This window comes from Porites lutea, chromosome 2 (genome assembly GCF_958299795.1).
Source record: "Porites lutea chromosome 2, jaPorLute2.1, whole genome shotgun sequence".
Lineage (NCBI taxonomy): Eukaryota > Metazoa > Cnidaria > Anthozoa > Scleractinia > Poritidae > Porites > Porites lutea.
The window spans coordinates 14,596,111-14,616,165 of record NC_133202.1 but is presented as its reverse complement, the minus strand read 5'-3'; the positions used below and the strand labels follow the sequence as shown (position 1 = coordinate 14,616,165).

Here is a 20,055-nt window from a genome sequence, read left to right as displayed (position 1 = left end):
CCGTTTGGGTCACGTACAAAAATTGCGGTATTTTTTATTGCTTTACTAGTATCTTCTAAATCTTCGTTAACATCTTCGATTACTTTATCAATAGTAGAAACATCCTCTTCAAAATACTCAGAAGGGAGTTTGTGGTATTCATTAACTTTGAGTATATCTTGTGCTTCTTTATTCATTAAATTTCTATCGAGGTCTTCAGGTGTAAATTTTGCTATTTTTGGTCCTTCCTCTGATGTAGAGGGTAAAACTCCATCATCTTCTTTAGACTCTTCAATCGCCTCAAAACCAGGTAATTGAACCAAATCCCATTTTTTTACTTCGTCAAGTTTATCAAATCCTTCAGTTATAGCAAGTCTGTTTTGATTAAGACCTTGTGTAAGAGCAAGTTGATTAGCTTGAAGTTGTGCTATAGTTGCGTTTTGCTGCTCATCAATACTTTTTTTAATGCTATCTTGAGATTTAATAAGTGGTTTAAATGTCTCTTTAAAACCCTCTCTCATATCTTGTTTTTGCCATTTTGTTGTTTTTATATCATCTCTCACCTGTTTAGTCAAAGTTTCAGCTTCAATTTTATTTTTTGCAAGTTTTTTGTATTCTTCAACATCCATTTTATTTAATGTACATATTAGATAAATGGAAATACCAAACTATGATAGTGGTGACAATCCAGATAAAAAATATAAACAGTTATTTCCTTACATGCCAAAAGAAACATTCCGGATGTTAATCTGTGGAAATAGTGGAAGTGGTAAAACTAATTTGTTGTACCACATGTTAATCAAACCACTGTTGTATTACGATGAGATTTATCTTTACGCGCGTAATCTAGAACAAGATAAGTATCAAAAGTTAATTCAAAAAATGAAGGAGTTAAGTCATAAATTAGGATATGAAATACTTCATGTAAGTAATGATGAAATAACTCCAGTGTCAGAAATGGATTACGAAGACAATCAAAAACTTGTGATATTTGATGACTACGTTTGCGATAAAAACCAGAGACAACTGATTGATTATTTCATTCAAGGACGACATAAGAATTGTTCGGTGGTGTACCTCAGTCAATCGTTTTATAAAACTCCAAAGGATATACGGCTAAATTGTTCTCACTACTGTCTGTATGAATTTCCATCATCGAGGGAAGCCAACAGAATATCATCTGAGTTAGGAGTTAGTAAAGAAGATTATAAAGCAGCAACAAAAAAACCCTTTTCATTTCTATACGTTGATAAACCAAGAAAAATTATTGCTAAAAACTTTACAGATTATCTAAACAATAAATAAAATGGATCAACCTGTAACGAAGAATTATGTTTATGATCTTTGCGATTACTTACAGAAAGATGGAACAGTTCGTATGATAGGAGATATTAATCTTGGTGGTAATAAGATACATAATCTTAAAGAACCACCTTCAAGCTTCGACACAGTAAATAAAGAATATGTCGATAGACTCTTTAGTCGTCTTAATGATAGAATAGATGAATTATGTAAACAATAATTAAAATGGGTATATTTAACGAACAATCTTTTGATCATCCTTTTGCTAAAGGAATTCAGGGTGCTCCAGGAGTTGGATTTAGTCTAACCGCAAATGGTAATTATGATATTAATAAAAAAAGACTCACAAATGTTGGAGCACCTAGTGATAATACTGATGCTGCTACAAAAGAGTATGTTGATGATAATTCTAGTGGATCACCCAAAACATCACAGCTAACAGTTGATTCAGACATTGATATGAAGGATAATTACAGAATTAAAAATCTTAAAACACCACTGGATTCTAAAGATCCAGCAACAAAATATTACGTAGACAACACATTTCTTGACAGAGATGGATCTTACCCAATGAAAGGAAATCTAGATATGAATAATAACAGAATATATAATATACCAGCTCCAAATGGACTCAAACAACCAACACCACTAGCTTTCACAGATTTAAAATATCTTCATGTTACTGGAACAAATAGTATGTGTAATAATTTAAACATGAATAACAAAAAAATAAATCACTTAGCTTTACCAACAAGCTTAAATGATGCTGCAAACAAAAAATATGTAGATGATACGCTTTTATTAAATAATGTGGCTATGAGTAATTATTTGAAAAAAGATGGTACTGTTGCAATGACTGGTAACTTAAATCTTAACAACAATAAAATAGTTGGTCTCGCTACTCCAACATCAAATATAGATGCTGCAACCAAAAAATATGTGGATGATAATAGTGGAAGTCCAGATTTAAGTGATTACTTGGAAAAAGATGGTACCGTCACTATGACTGGTAACCTTAATCTTGGTAATAATAAAATAGTTAACCTCAGTGACCCCACCACAGATCAACAAGCTGCTAATCGCGGATGGGTTCGTAAACAAATAGAAAGGTTTGATCATCATTCTGGAGATGGAACAAGTGGTGTATTTACTATAACAAATCCAGCTGCGTCAACGACTTTATATCTACAATATATCTCAGGTTCATCATTTGATGATTTTGTTTTTACAACATCAGCACCTGGTCAACCTCTTGTAGGGTGGACACCAACTGCTAACACATACATTAACAAAATAGAATTTCAATTTGGTTCGCGAAATATAAACGTTGACTTTTTGTGGTTTATTCCCAGAGATGACTCCCATTCCAACTCTAATTTTTGGGTAAGTGGAAATCGAACTGGCACTTGGTCATTAAATATTCACAAGTCTTGGAATTATAATATGTCAGGAGTAAAACTAAGAACCCATAACAATTCAAATCACACAGCTATCACTTGTCGGCTATTCACTGATCTACCCAAAGCGATAACCAAACCACTTAAGAGAATAGAAATTAACACACCTAAAATTGTAATAAGTGGGGTTGTAAAAGCTGATGTCAACCTTGGTGGTAATAAAATAGAGAATCTGGGTGTACCAACCCAAGACAATGAAGCAGTAACCAAAGGTTATGTCGACAATCTAGTTCATCTTACTGCAGTTCAACCAAGTCATTACAAAAATGAGTTTGCTTATCTCATGTCAAGTGGGTCTCAATGGACTGATGAAATAGATGGAGGAGTTAGTTTTGTTATAAGAAGTATAGGAAACTTAACTCCTTCTAAAGGTAATTTTCATGACTATAACCACAAAGTTATTTACATGTCTATAATCAAAAATTCTCAAGGTAAATATATTTATAAGATGGGAATGAATTTTTTCAGACTAGCTGCAAATACTGATTACACGTTGTGTTTGGAAATACTCAACACTGATTATAATCTTTGGAATAATACTCAAATAAGTGTTGACAAAGGAACTTCAAAAGGATTATCAATTGGAAATTTAGGCGTAAAAAAACTATCCCATAGGTATACTGATTTAACAGGGAAAACACAAACTATGTACTACCACAGAATAATAGTTAATTTCCGAAAGTTGTTAACTGGGAATAAGTTCTTTCTTCACATTTTGGTTGATATTCTTCGTGGTGGATATAACTTGAATACATATCCGAGACAGTTTTTAGGGGTTTATATGATTGCTTATGGTATTATGGGTACATTTAGCAATATCGATCCAGATAAAGTTTACGACTATCACACCGCATTTGATATTAAACCAACAGAAGTTAAGTATAATGTTGACATTAACACAAATAATAAAAAAATACTAAATATTGCTCTCGATAGAAACAGTAACAATAGCGCTGCCACAGTTGCTATGGTGAATGAGTTAGTTAATTATACAACAAATATTATTTACAGAAAATATTTTAGTGATTTTTTTGACTTTACTGATGCAAATAGTTATGTATTAAATAAACAAGCATCTGGAGTTGTTTTTAATGCTTTATCCTCAGTTACAGGTAATTCTGCAAGAAATCTTACTTTTCCAAATAAAACAGTTGACATTATAAAAAAAGATGGATTGAATGTTAATGGTTATACTATTTCTTACTCATCTGATACTGGGCAAACAAGTTACACATTATGTTTAGTTTTTACTCATTGGAGAAATAGGAATTTTAGCATAACTAAAAAAGATATAAATAATAATCAAACTTTATTTTATTTATATTATCTTAATGTAAATGATACACTAAATATACATATCAGTAATACAAGAAAAAGTATATCAACTCCAAGTAGTCTTAATGGAAAAAAAGTAGTTTTATGGATAACAGAAAGTATTAGAACAAGTACTACAAAAGTTAATATAAGTAACTACTCCGCAGAAATAGTTTGTCCAGTTGTTAGTTATTCATCTAATCAAAAATTTGAGTTTTTAAATCAAGATGGAGTAATAGAAAAGTTTATGTATTCACCAAACTTTTACGACACTGACTCTGTAGAATATCACAAAATAATTCTTCAAAAAAAGTTAAATGGAACTTATGTATTATAGTGGAAGCTACTGCTCAATAATGTAAACAAAAGAATAAATGAAAAGAAATAGTAGTAAAAGAAAGAGTATTTTTGAATTTAATCATATTGATAAAGATTTATCAGAGGAACAATATAACACTATTACTAATCTCTATAAACATTATCATAAAAAACATTGGTGTTATAAAAAATCTTATAAAAGCTATAAATTTCTAGATAATTTTTTTACTATTACTAGTTTATCTCTTATTTCTGTTGGCACTATAATAGGAGGACTAACACTCAATCCTATTATTCTTGGAGTAATAAACGGAGCAGGAGTAATTGTAGCTGGAATTACAAAAAAGAAAGATTTTAAGAAGAAGATAGAAACAACAAAGCTGGCTTATACTACTTATGAAAAAGTATTAGTAGAACTTCGATCAGCACTCAGAGGAGATGAGTGGAATAAACAAGAATTTATAAATCGTATTAAAATATTAGATGAAATGATAATTGATCAATGTCCATCAAGTGTGGATAACTTTGCGGAAAAATATAAAAAAAAATTTAATATATAAAAGGCTTAAAGAATAGACTTCTAATAAGTATATAAGATTCTTTGTAACCAAGTATTTGAGCTACTTCTTTTGTTTGAAACCATACTCTACATTTTTGATATTAATATTAATATCAAACATTAATCTAAGTATCTAAATGTATATTTGTGTTTATCTTTTTTGGAATTTGCTGTTTTAAAATACTTTCTTTTTCTACAAATATTTGAAATAAGAGAAGATTTAATATCCAATTCAATCGCAGCTTTTTTAATAGATATAAATCTTCTTTCCTCTCCATTTTCAATATTTACAGAAATTATTGCCTTGTTTTTACTTTTTTCAACATTTTGCTTATGAGTAAGTAATTGCAAATTTTTTAACCTATTATCAGATTTAATATTGTTCTGATGATCAATCTCAAAGCATTGTGGTATTGGTCCTCTAAAAACCTCATATACAAATCTATGTTGGTAGTATTTCTTTGGTTTTTCAAATTTTTTATCACAAATTTTAAAAAATAAATATCCTATTCCATTATTTAACATCTTTAATTTTTTTTTATTTTTTAAACTTAAGATATCTCCATTTTTACTTGCAGCATATCTACTAAAAACTGGATGTTTGTAGTATTTTACCCCATCAATTATAACTCTTTGTTTTAATTTAGATTTAAAAATTTTAAAATAACCATATTTACGAATTGATGGGAGTACTTTGGAAAAAACCCATTCTCTAAAAAAAATAGCAGTTGGAAGTTTAGATTTAAAAACAAGTTCATAGAAACCTGCTTCGTTGATTATTATACAATTTTGTTCTCCTCCAAGGGGGCCCTGAATTGGGGCCTCCTTTTTATATTTTTGACTTACATGTTTTTCTATTGCATTACGTGTCTTTTTGTATCCTAATATTTGAGCAACTTCTTTGGCTTGAAACCAAACATTGCAGTCTTCATCAATGTATGAGTTAAATTTTATTCCAAGATTTCTGTTTATAAAAACTTTTTCAATCATCATTTATTTATATTATTTATTTCTTTAAGCTATAATTAATTTTCTTTTTATATCTAAACATAATATAGAAGATGATTAGTACAATTGTAGAATATGTTAATCTTTACTTTCCAACTTATAAAACACAATCTTATCCGGATAACTTTATTAAAGCTTGTCTAATTTATCAGTTTCTCTATGCAAAGTATTTTTCACAAAAACTAAACATAGATCAAATTATTTACAAACTGACAGAAGCAAGACACTACCTAAATTCAGATTCAAATATCATTACCAACCATCTAATATTCAGTCTCGCTTTTCGCGCTTTCTGGAAACATTATCGTATTGGAAGAGGATGTGTATATGCAATCAACTCACCTTTCAAAGAATGTGAAGTACTTGGGTATCTAACTGGGATAATTTACTGGATTTTTCATAAAGGATTAATATAATAATTTATATAAAAATGAGTACTCTACTGATTATTCAAAAATATATTGATCGTATTTCAAGAGAAGTTTTAAATAATACTTTTAAATTTATGTGTGAAGATTATAATTTTGAAGAAAATGGAACTGAGAGTGAAGAAATGAAAGAAATACTTGCAAAAATGGTAGAATCAAGAAATAGTTTTTTAGAAAGTACTAAAGATATAGAACAAAATGGTATTGAAGGATTAGTTACAAACAATCTTGAAACAAAACTAATCTATGATATACTAAAAAAAGTTTATATATTCTTTGAAGTTGATGAAGATTTATTTTATGATATTAAAGATTTTCTAGAAATTTATAAAACATTTTACACAAAAGATTATTATGAAGAATAATATAATCCTTTAATAAAATGACTGCTGTTATTATAGATAAGAGAGATGTAGATATAATTGCAAAAGAACTACTAAAAGAAATCTTTGATTATTTTAATAATGAAGAAGCAATTGAAGATTATAGAGAAAAGGAAAAGTTGGAAAAAACAAGAAAAGAGTTTTTTCATAAAATTTGTTTAAATTATATCTTCCATATAAGAATTAAAAATAATTTTAAATGTGATCGAATTGATAAAAAAATAGTAGATAAAATAATACTAGAAGAAAGTTATGATTTAAATATTGTAAATGAAGCAATAAAGTTGATGCCATCGACACAAGAGCTATATATGATACTGTTAAATTTATTTATATTAGTGATAATTTAAACGAAGATTTAAATAGTAAAAGAAAAGCATTAAAAAATTTTATGAAATATTAGTAGAGGATTATGTATGGTTAGAATAAATTTTATACTTATTAAGTATAAAATTATTTTTTTAAATTAATGTAACTTTCCCACCACTTCTCATAATACTCTAAAGTTTTAGATGATATCTTTAAATAAATTTGACTACTCTTTTCACAATCCATTTCTTCCAAAAGTTTCTTGATAATATAAAAAATGTTTATCATTCTCTTACGAATAAAATCTTTATTTATTTTTTTTATAACGTTGTTATCTATATTCATAAGACGATTATACAATTCATGTTTTTGATCATCATTCAAATTTAGTCTATTAGAAATTTGATTGACCTTTTTCTCATAATGGTATCTTCTTTGATAAATACTCTTTTTTCTATAATGAAATCTATTGTACTCCTTTAGATCCCAATACCCAAGAACATGACCATTAAACATTCTACACTCTTCACAAATATAATGCCCATATTTAATAAAAAAATTTATACTTTGGCAATTGCGACATTTATTTCTATTATCTATATTCTGTGGCGGGTGAGTAAAAGAATGTAATATATTCAGATATTCTTTTATTTGATCCTCTGTGTACATTTATTATTTATTATAAATTTATCTTAAAGTTAATTTACCTAAGAGCCAGCGTATTTACCTTATTATCTAGTACTATCCTTTTGTCATCTTCACTACTTAACGCTATTTTGTTAACTTCTTTTGAATAAATTTGATGAGCTTCACTTCTTATAATTTTCATACTTCTCATTTGCTTTTCACCATTAAATAAACACTCAAAATAATGCTCAAAATCTATTTCCTTTGACACAACACTCTTTTTTACACCTTTACACTTTTTGGATGTATAACCATCATCTATTTTAAAACTATAAAGTTTCGGACGGAGACCAATAAAATGAGTAATTTGACGACCAGCTACTTCATCTTTAAACATGCCTTTTACTTTTTTGTTTACACCTGTTGGTATACCAGATGGATGTGATGGTGGATAATCAGATGTATCAAACTTATGTAATATATCATAAGAAATATCATGATAAAAATCATCTGTATGAATTTGATGTAAAAGTGAGTCAGTATCTGTAAACATTAACTCAGCTTTGTTTCGATATTTCTTTTTGATATAATTATAATGAAAATCAAACATTAATGTTTTTGATAAATCTAGTATTGCTTGACCAACATATACTGGTTTATTAAAATACACTTCTGTCTTTTTCATGTGAACAGCAATAAGATTTTTATCAAATATTGTTGCTCTATCAAAATTTGGTTTACTTGTAAGTTTAGCAGCTTTTTTACGATCATCAATAAGAATTATATTCTGTCTTTTCCTTATGTTTTCTATTGTCTTTCCAAAAACGCTATTATTCATTAGTTTGAAAAAGTCTTTCTCAAAACTGTTAGCTGCTACTTTTCGTAATTCTGTATTTTTTCTTATATATGGCTCCATCACAAGAAGATTGGTTAAATGATATTCCTCTATGAACAGCAGTAAGCCTCATTCCCATCTCAAGATATTGTCTAAGATTACGATAATGTACAACATAGTTTTTTCGGGGTTTAAAATGACATATAAGTTTTTCATCACCATTAACAATCATCTTTTCAGGTGCAAGAGGATAGTCATTATGTGATTTCCATAGCTCTTTAGGATATTCCAAATCTACTTCAAATATATATCCTTTTCTTCCACGATTTGACATACTATGATTTGCCTTATCTAGGATATCCATTACTTTTTCTTTTCTTATATTTTTCATCCAACTAAATCCATGTGTAGGAAGTTGTTGTGACATTGCCCAACCATATAAATTATTTGCATCAAGATATTGAATATAAGTAGACTCCACATCAGGATTATAATCTTTCATATATTTGTTATTTGCTTCTGCATATCTCTTTGATATGTGAGATATTCCTCCACGAATACCTTGCTCAAACATCATTAACTTATCATAATCATGTAATAACTGTAAATGCTGACCTGTCTCTTTAAGGCATGCATCCCAAGCTAATCCAGGAGATGTGTAATAATGTGCTGGATCTAAGTTGTAATGTTTGAGGCAAGTTTTCCTAAAGTTTTCAAATACATCTGCTAGCAATAGTACATCAGACTTAAGGTAAAGATTGTGGTAATCTCTAATTGTTTTACACTCAAAAGTATTCCAAACATTAATAGCGTGTTGGTAATCATCATCTGATATATCTTCATCATTTAGTTTTGAATAAAATTCCTCTTTTGGAGGTAATTGTGTTTCGGATAGTTTTTCGATTGATGAAACATAATCATAAGGATAAACTCCCTTACGAGTTAGTAGGTTAACATTTTTCTTAAATACTTGTTTTGTGTTACGGAAATCATCTGGTTGTAGATTTGAAACAAGATTGGCAAGTGATGTTTGAAGAAATTTAAATGAATCTATAAATCTTATTTCAAAATTTATTGGTAAAGTTAACCCAGTATATCTATCTTTGTACTCACCAACCTTAATATACTTTGAAAATGAAATATACTTTTCTTCTGTAGATGGAATACATTGCAAATCTCCTGGTAAACTAGCAAGCTGTTTTATAAACAAATGAGCATCATATCCTTGAAGATTGTGAAGTATAACTGGTAGTATTCTTGGTTTTTTACACATAAGATTACATTTGTTATGTGCTGCTCCACGATACTTTCCTGTAAAATGACAATGATCTCTAACTTTATCTTTTTTTAATTCTGTACTACAAATATGACAAGTTGACGCTTAATCAAATGATTTTTGTTCAGCTGATGTTAGTCTAAGTGGTTTTGGACGGCGATAAAAATCATTATATATACTTTTTGTTACTTCTGCAAGTTTGTTAACAAATACTTCAGCTACATTATCACTATCATTAGTCTTTGTGTAAATAACTGGTTTAAATGACTTAACTAGTCCTTTAATGTAAAAACAAAATCCTGATGGTTCATGTTTTTGATAATTGCAACTATAAGATTTTTCTGGATTAGGACTACAAGTATTTAATGGTTTAGTAAAGCATTCAAAATCTGCATAAACTACAAATGGTATAGGAAGTTGTTTTTCATAATTTTTGAAATATAGCATTGTACCTTCTTCTGGCATTTTTACAAAAGCTACTGCATTATTTGAACAGTATTTTATATGTTTTTGTAATAATTCATCTTTAGTAAAATGTGTAAAACATCTTTTACAAATAAATATTGACCCATTATTACTCTTAGTTTTTTGAGACCTAATTAATCGATTAAAATTTTTGATTAGTGTGTAATGTGAAACACCATCTTCTTCATAAAAAAATAAATCTATGGTATTTAAACAATCTCTCTCTGCCATTTTAAGCGGATAAAAAATTTTGTCGTTAACTGAAAAAACATCAATACCTGGAAGTTCTGGATTAAGTTTTTCAAATTTTGTAATGTCTTTTAATTTCATAGGAAAACTAATTCCTTTAGTATTAAGTGAATACCCATACTCTTTTAAATCTGTAATTCTTTCTTCATGATTTTCTTTTGGATGTAGGTATCTAAGTACACACCAAACAAAACATTTATCATCTTTGTTTTGTATCTTAACAATTGCTTTTTTGTTTGATATCCAATCTGGAAGAGGAATGTAAGATGATCCTTTAGATGGGTTAAACTCAACAGTATGTATTTCAAATTGTACCACTTCTTTAAAATACCATCCACTACCCTTTTCTAAATAATTTTCTTGTTGTTCAATGTTTTCATCTGTAAACTTATTAATTAATTCATCAACATCTGTTGATTCAAGATTAGTATGAGTAAATGATGTAAAAAAAGCTTTATCTATTTCAAAATCTATAACTCCATCTTTACCAATTAATTGTTGCTCCATTAAACAAACCAAAACAGTTCTAAATTTTATATTCTTATGAAATAAAAAAAACTTTTTTAGTTTATTTTTAATTTTAACAAAATATTGATTTGGTGTAAGTCCTTCTTCACCTTTAATAACATATTTATTAGCAAATTTTTCAAGAGATGATTTCTCTCTTACAATTTCTTCTTCATGTTCTATAATAGCTCGCTCTAAAGCTTTACGAAAATAAAGAGGAGTATCTGATGGAATTTGTTTATTCTTTATACACTCATTAAAATACTCCTCAAAAGTTTTTATTCTTTTCTTTTCTTTCTTCTTTTTATACTCTTTTTTGATATCTATACCTTCTTGTCTTACTTTCTCTCTAGCTTTTTGTAATCTCTTGAATCTTTTTATTAATCTCTTTCTCTCATCTATCTCATTATAATCTTTTTTGAGAGCTTCTTCTTCTTGTTTTATAATATGCCTAATTTGATCCAATGACATATTTTGAAATTCCTTATCTTGTATAAAGGGTACTGAACCCTGAAAACCGTTTTCTTGGTTAGACATGATGTCTTATAATACTAAGCTTATATTATAAGACATAAGTTTTTAAGTTTTAATTAAAATCACTATCAGATAAAACATACTCGTCACTCTCATAATCATTAAGATATATAATACTATTATTCATCTCAAAATAAGTAGGATAATCAGGTTTTAACTGTGACTTAAACTTTTCAAAACTTTCACAAAATTCATCATACTTAATTTTATCATTCGGATCAAAATCAAAAACTGGAATATTATCTTCATAATACGCGTAAAACACATCTGAGTAAATTTCTAAATCTTCTTCTAATCTATATATAAAATTAACATCTGTTTCTTTTAAATGTAAATGACTTATATCTTGTTGTAATCTCCCATTTTTTTGACCTCTTAAAAAACTATCAAAATATTTCTTTATTTGATTTGCGGATAAACTACTAAATTTTTTTCCTTCAGGAAAATAATCATGTTTTCTTTTAATAAATGATTCTATACTCTTATTTATTCCATGTATGTACAACTACTCCTTTTTATATTGTTGCGCATACTCAGGAATTTTGTTAATACTATTTGTCCTATTAAGCTGGCTCAGAAAGACCATTTCTATAACTACTAAAGTTATTGACGTGAGCTGCACACACATTCCGTTGGAGGCTTTGACAGGGTTAGTGTGAAGTTTGAATTCAGATGTGAAAGCTTTTAAAACAGTAAATTCAATTTAATTCATTTTGTCAACAAGTTGATGATTGGATGCTCTTAAACTAAAAACAGAGAAAATTATCCGAAGAAATGTTTTTGAGGAAAGAAAAAGAATCCCGGGTTAAGCACTAATCGGCCTTTGAGCAACTACGCCCTGTAATCGCGCCAGTAAAACAAAATGTCCTATTTACACGCCCGACGCACTCTGGCCAATGTCTCCTCCGATTACAAGCACTTGACACCGAACCATACGATATCTTTTCAAAACCTTCTTATGATAATACACAGTTTAAATAGAGGTTTTGCTGTACGCAACCCTTACGTTCAATATAAGCCATAATCATATTTATCTATATTGCAACCACCCTTCCCCCTCAACTGCTACCTGTACGCCTAACAAACATACCGAACGCACTCTTCTAAGCTCCGATTACTCCTAGTCTAATGCTAACCTTCACTGGAAGCTTCGTCTTGTCAGTCAGGAAACCGCTGTCTTCGCGCCATACTTGGTCATTCGCATCACAGTTACAGCGTTTTTTTTTGCTGCGCGTGAGTTGTTCATCCCGCATGCACATTTATCACTGCCAGGTGACGCTCCATCCCAACATGTCATCTTAGAAGAATCGCTCGACACCCACCATCCGCATGGATTGTCAAACCCAAAGCCCGAGTGGTAGCACTCGTACTTGATGAACTGTTCACAGTGTGAAAAGACTTTGGTGAGACTGACCAGCTAGGACAGACTCGCTCCTTTGTATTAAACGTCACGTTTGTAACTGCCTCTATCTTCATCTCCTCTTACATATGTCCTGCTCTCATCATCGTGACTGATGACTGTCATGCCAACACCCTTCTTGTCTGTCATGTCACAGTCATTCTCGTCCCCAGAGCCACTCGGCTTAATTTGTAACCGTCCAGTGGCTCTGGACGCAACGGAAAATACGATTTTTTTCATTCATGTTAGGTCGTGCCCTCTCGACCTGCAAACATGAAATCAGTGTCTGAGTTTCGTTGATTGCGACAATCGTGTTTTGTTTATATGCAACAGCAGTGAAGAAGAGAATTGCAGGTAAAGTTTAAGAAGTTTCTACGAAGACAACGAGCCTTGACAAAGAAAGTATTGCCTTCGTTGTGCGCTAAACGTTTGCCCCTGTCTCGACCTTCGCATCTCCTGGGAAACTGGAGAAAGGAAAGGAAAGCGGCGCAACTAAAAGCACGCGAAACTGCTTTTACATCTGCCGGTAAACATGAGCCCGTGATTTTCTCATTTCCTACCTATGACCCTTGCAGGTACACATCATTGCACATATGATGGTGATGCACAGTGCACATAATGAGAGGAAGCAGGAAACTATAGCAAAAATTTTACTAGAAAATTAAGGTACAAGTAAAAAAAAATAACACTGAGTCTGCACGGTCTGCACAGTCTGCAGTCTGCATAGTCTGCGTTTCAACATGACCAGAAACTGAAAGGAGGACTAATGGTTAGTTAGCTCTTGCTGTTGCTCCTTGCTCGTTAAAAATCAAGCGATTGATACTGTACTTGTATGGCGTTATTAATTAGTCTAATCAGTTTCTGTAATTCCTCTGGAAAGTCGTCGGTACTAGAGTAGGAAAGGAAATCAAGCTCCGACTGCTTTACAGAAATGATGTGTACGTTAAGTTTATGACAGTGTGCCTTTAATTTATCGTATTTTCTGCTGAAAGAACATCTCCTTTGCTATACTAAGGTCAAGATAATATTTTGTTGTATGCCTTTATTTCATTAGACCACTGATGGCAGTGCACAAAGCCAGAACTGAATTGCTTACGAATCATTTTGGGCTGCATGCAAAAGGCAATTTTTTAATTGTGTATAGATGATAGAGCGAGTACTCTTTCCAATCTACGTTTTCGTCCACTTAATTAGTGCTTAAATCATGCTTAGATAATTCGGAGGCCTTCTTTTAATTTTTATTTTAACGGTAAGAATTGGGCTGTGAAAGGAAAGGCTATGTGGCCGACTTGTTACAAATGTTTTGCAAGAAGATATTCTCATCCTAACAGTCCTTGCTTGGCTTCCAGTCGTGTAGCATTTAGTCAAAGATAAACAAGGGGCTCTGGGGTTATTTATAACTGATGAACAGTTATCAAAGAAGCAGCTTTGGCACAATTTTTCTTGATAAATAATTATGTTATCTGATCACTACATAGGGTAGCACAATGTTCTCAAACTTTTTGGTTTAAGAATTCTACAATACAAGAAAACTTAACTGTTTATAATTAGGCATACATTATGTGGAAACTGGTCTAGATTTTTTTACGATGTTAGGGACAACTGAGGTGTTAATAAATATAATGATAAAAGAATAACAGCCTAGAGTAGTCTATTTTGCATCATACTAGGGTGAGTGGTTGTTGATGATAACATCTGGATTTTACAGTATGTCACCTTTGATAGGGTGGATAACATTATAGCTTGATCAACAGTAATATCATAGTTTACTCGCCAATCCTAACCACACCTGTTCTCCACTCCTCCTGGAGCTTGGGCATTGCATTGGCTTACTGAAGCATAGGGCATCTTAGTTTACTTGGTTATTGACAAATAATGATGAGCCAAATTGAACTTGCTTCCACTGGTCAATGATTCAGTTCTGGTTAAACTTTTTTCCTAGTTGGAGGCCTCATGTTATAACACAAAATAATGAATTTTAAGGGAACTAAAAAATTATGCATATTCATCAAAACCTGTGATCAGACATTGTACTTTAACTCTATAAAGGACCACATTCAGTTTCAATACAACTGCAGAGGGTGGGGATTGGGGGTAGGGCCACTATCCCCCAAAAATCAGTTCAGATTCACCCCACAGTATGCTTCTTGCCTTGCCAAATTTTGACCAAACTATGTGATTTTCACTATCCTATTTCAGGCCTGATCCAAAGTTCTATCCCCAATTTCAAACCTTGCAGGTCTTGCTCTCTAGTCTCAAAACATGATGAGAGCAGCTACCCAAGAAAATGCTTTTGGGTTGTGTGTTACTTAAAGTGTACTTCTTAACGGGGGGATCTCTTAAAGCATATAGTCTATATACAGACTGACGGACTCCTTCTTTGAGGAAGTTTCTGAAGGAGATACACTAATTCCAGCCGAGGAGTATCAAGGGGAAACAACTCAAAATACGGCCTTCGAGCAGTTTCTTTACAGAGATGTCACAGAAATTATTTCTGAAAACGATCAGCTAGAACTCTTTAGGAAACATCACAATAAGGATTTCTTAATCGCCCACTTGAACATTAACAGCATCCAAAATAAATTTGAAGAACTGACCGAAGTAATCAAGAAAATCAACGCCCACATAATGTTCGCAAGTGAGACCAAGATCGACGCGAGCTATCCCAACGCTCAGTTCAAAGTTCCGAACTACTCCCTCTACCGGAATGATAGGAAAAAGGGCGGCGGCTGTCCTCAGGGTTCCGCGCTTGGCCCGTTGTTATGGAATGTTTTCCAGAATGACCTATCCTACTGCCTAACAGCGAACTTGTCTATGTATGCTGACGACCATCAAATTTACCACGCAGGAGCAGACCAGGCAGCTGTGACTTCCCAGTTAAAGGATAGTGCCAACTTAGCAACAACGTGGTATGATTCTAACTTATTGGCGGGAAACCTGAAAAAGTTCCAAGTTTTGAACTTGGGCTTCACTCAAAATGACAGGAACATTTGTGTGAATGATGTTGTAATTGAAACTAAAGATAATATCATACTTCTAGGAGTAGTGTTAGATTCTAAGCTAAATTTCTCTGAGCATATAATATCTATCTGTAAAAAAGCCAGCCAGAGAATTGGTGTTCTAATGAGACTACGTAATCTAATTCCTATGAAATCTAAGTTAATATTATTCAAAAGCGCGATATTACCATTCCTCACCTACTGTCACCTAGTGTGGCATTTTTGCAAAGCGAGTGACACTCGAAAGCTTGAAAGACTACCAGAAAGAGGACTTAGAGCGGTTTTCAAGGATAATAATTCTAGTTATGAACAACTATTAGAGAAGGCAGACCTGCCCACACTACTAAATAGTCGCTTACAGGATCTGTGCATCCTTATGTATAAAGTAAAGCATAAACTGTGCCCTGCATATATAAGTAACATCTTTAAAGAACCAAATAGTAATTACAATCTGAGGCAAGCAGATTTCTCTATACCTAGGTATGAGACAGTCACCTACGGCAAGCACTCTATTAGATATCTAGGGCCTAGGCTATGGACAAAACTACCCAAGAGTATTAGGGACGTCACAACCCTAATGTCGTTTAAAAGCAAGATACGCCAACTCAATATAAGTGAACTTTTAGATGATGGCTGCGCAGGCTGTAGCCTTTGTTCATTTTGACTTCTGTATATTTTTACAATAAATCTCGTAATTAGATAACTATAGATATTTTACCTACTACTGTATATAGTTTTTACTTTGTGTATTCTCCCCTAATTGGTGTCCCCAAATTAGTAAGGGATTCTTTTTTCCCTGGCTAGACGGCTTTGACACTTTAATAAAGTTTCTATCTATCTATACAGTGCATAAATCACTCTACATTTCACTGTTCCAGATAAGAAAGTACAGCTATATAGCTTATGATAGCCCGTTCTAGGCATGTAGAGCATTAAAAAAAGCAGGGTCTTTTTAGTTTTGTTCTCTTTGCACCTTCGCCAATACCTGAATGTCTGGCAGAGGCTACCATAAACTACTGCTTTTAAGCCTCCCCCCGCCCCCAACTTATAAGCCCCCCAGTCATAGGCCCATTTACCTGTAAACAAGAAAAAATGTCCCCCTGGCCCGGGTTGCTCGAAGCATGGTTAGTGCTAACCAGCGTTAAATACCATGGAAACCTATACATTTTGATACCTCTTAGCCAACGGTTAGCGCTAACCAGGATTCGAGCAACCGGCCCCTGGTTGTAAGCCCTCCCCTAAGAAAAAACCCCTTAAAACCCCTTACAAAGATGTGTAACCCGTGAGCTCATAAGTGGTACTTAAACAGGTTTCTGTGGATGCATTTGCATAATTACCATCACTTCCTACTAACCTAGTGTCCTGGGAAACACTTTTTATTAGTAACCGGTATTCAAAAGTACATATAACTGTTTATTTTCCAGCAATAGAGTTGACAAGAGCTCACCTATACTATGGAAGTTACAAAACCATGAATACCGCAAATATTAAGGAATGCTATTGCGTTGCAAAGAAAAAGCTAATAAGGGGTGAGAAAACAAAGCCTCAAACAGCAATGGTAATTACTTTGTGGTTTTGAGGTTTGGTCATGCATGTATACCGAACATTATGGTGACTGGTCACTACACAATCAAAATTTTTCAGGTATTAATGATTTTCTGAGTCTGACAGCAAAATTATTGAAAACTCTCTCTTTGAGGTACTGATGATGATTTTTAGTTAGGAGATGATACCTGAAATCTTTAAGAGGATAAACCCTTTTAGCAGAACCCTGAATGGCCCCCATAAACACGAAATGACCCAGAAGTTTTATGATTAGGGTTAGGAAACTGGGGTTCAAGTTTCAGTTAGGGTTGATAAAAATGACATAGCAACTTTATACATGCCTATATAAAGTTGCCATGCATGGAAGCACATGAAGGTGTATTAGACTGTCACTTTTGGACAAACCTTGTAATATATGTTTTTTACCCTGGGTAAAATGATTAATATTGATTTGTTTCGATCCTTCGGGTTGTCTAACACGTGTTGTACACAAAAGCTCATGGGCAAAATTAAAACCACGACATGCGACACCACAAAGGGAAATAAACATAGGAAAAAACACAACCAGATCGAGTGAAATGAAATATATTTTTACTCTCCTAACACAACGCATGAATGGTTTCGTTTCAAAAAGCGTTTTGAAGTAAGACAGCAGTTGCAGGACATGGAACAAGATACCTTTTAGATTGACTTTTTCCCGCATTATGTCGATCTTTCCCAGTGTTTGTTCGCCAAACGTATTGAAAAACACTCACATAACTCAGACGATAGTCTGCCGATTAATTGTCTCAGTTCTGCAAACTAACAGTGTGTTCTGCCGGTTTCTGTTACTGTCTTCTTCTTTTAACTCCAAATTATCAGTGAATCCAAGTTGAGTGAAGTGGTGCATTTTCAAAACATCCCAAAGAAGCCACTCTCTAGAGAGAGCCCAGGAAGTAAAATGTTTCTGCCAGTGGAGTGGTGAGGGAGAAAAATCCGTTATGAGCATGAGCAGTGATATTTGTAACTTCTGCACATGCCCGACCGGATGTCAGAAATTTTCTGACATGGTAACGGCTGCCTCCAGAGCCCCTCGTTTCCGGACCACGTGACCAAGAAACGACGGGCTCTGGGGACGAGAATGTGTCACAGTACACTGTGAATGGCGCCGGTCCTCCATCGCCATCTGGGTCAATCATATAGTATTTGCTGACACTGCTGATATATTTCTTGATCTCAGAACAGGATCTTCGGAATGGATAACGACAGTCAAATCCAATTCCAAGGTACCCAGTCCTACATTTACATGAATAGGATCCACCTTCATTGGAACATTTGGCAAGGGGATGACAAGAGTGGGTCTTTCTTTCGCATTCATTGAAATCTAATTACGTTGTAAGATTAGATGGTCCAAAATCATTGAAGATATCAAAAAAGAAGAGACATGACTGTAACAATGTCAGGAAATTTCAAAATGCGTAGAGTGACATAGTGTGGGATAATGTTATCCTTAATGGGAACATCGTTAATTACTCTAATTGCCTTATTCTGAAGTTTAACAACGTCATAAATAGGACTGTAATAATTCTCCACAGTATACTCCACAGTATAGAACCATACGTTAAATAAGGACATATGAAAGAGTAGTACACATTAATAAGGGTTGCTTTAGACAGGAATTTCTTTACTTTAGTCATAATGTTAATGCTTGTACTTATCTTGGAGCAAGTATACTCAATGTGGTAATGCCATGGGTTAAAGGCTTGACAATTTCTATAGCCTGCACAGCAGGCGTCGAAAGGGCCTGCCACGCAGGCTACAATTTCTAAAGCTCCTCCTGATCACAGAAACACCTCAACTTCACTCAGTTCACTAATTTGGTGAATTTAAACTTGTTCCTATACTTAGTTAAATATGATTTATTGTGGCGGTTGGATTTTGGCAGGGAAGTTGCTAAATCAGAAGCAACATTGCAGAAATAATTGTTCAAGGCATTAGCGATTGAGGAGGGTTGACGATACTGCTTATCATTTACGGATATTTCGTCAATGTGAGAGTTAAGTCGTTTCTTGTTTATAATGTAGTTAGTTAATGTAGTCATTACACTAGAGCCTAAATAAGCTAAGAAATATTTCAAGACAAGTAAATTTTAAATTCTTCAAGTAAAAAAAAAAAGCTTCACACACAACCTATCTTTTTTGCTTCAGGTTTGCTTAAGCCTGTTTTCTCACGCGACATAATTAAGACTGATTGACATGCTTCACCTTTCGCAATGCTTAGAAACCGCTAGTTCGCTAATTCGGTTTTAAGGATGGTTTTCAAGTAATAGATAAAAAACGAGTGCGAGGTTTTCATCAGGGGTTCCAAACACCGAGAAATGGATGAAAGCACGACGCAAAGGCGGAGTGTTTTTATTGTTTCGAGGTGTTTGGAACCCCCTGATGAAAAACGAAGCACAAGTTTTTGAGCTGGCTTCTCAAACTAGTGTGAGAATTTAGTGGAATCATTTCCGAAGAATAGGTAATTAGAAGACGTGCTCAATAGGCTATTGTTTGTTTCTTATTCGTGGTAAATGAAATGAAT

At 32.6% G+C, this 20,055-nt stretch overlaps 1 protein-coding gene across 1 annotated transcript; it reads right to left on the bottom strand.

Moving 5' to 3' along the window:
- Positions 1-8,550: 8,550 nt before the first annotated feature.
- LOC140925681 (uncharacterized) lies at positions 8,551-11,553 on the bottom strand. The gene is made up of 5 exons (XM_073375582.1): positions 11,127-11,553; positions 10,539-10,919; positions 9,975-10,073; positions 9,633-9,830; positions 8,551-9,512 (listed from the first exon to the last, which is right to left on the bottom strand). The coding sequence occupies exons 1-5, from the start codon at positions 11,551-11,553 to the stop codon at positions 8,551-8,553; spliced, it is 2,067 nt and encodes a 688-aa protein (XP_073231683.1).
- Between the last annotated feature and the right edge of the window lie 8,502 nt (positions 11,554-20,055).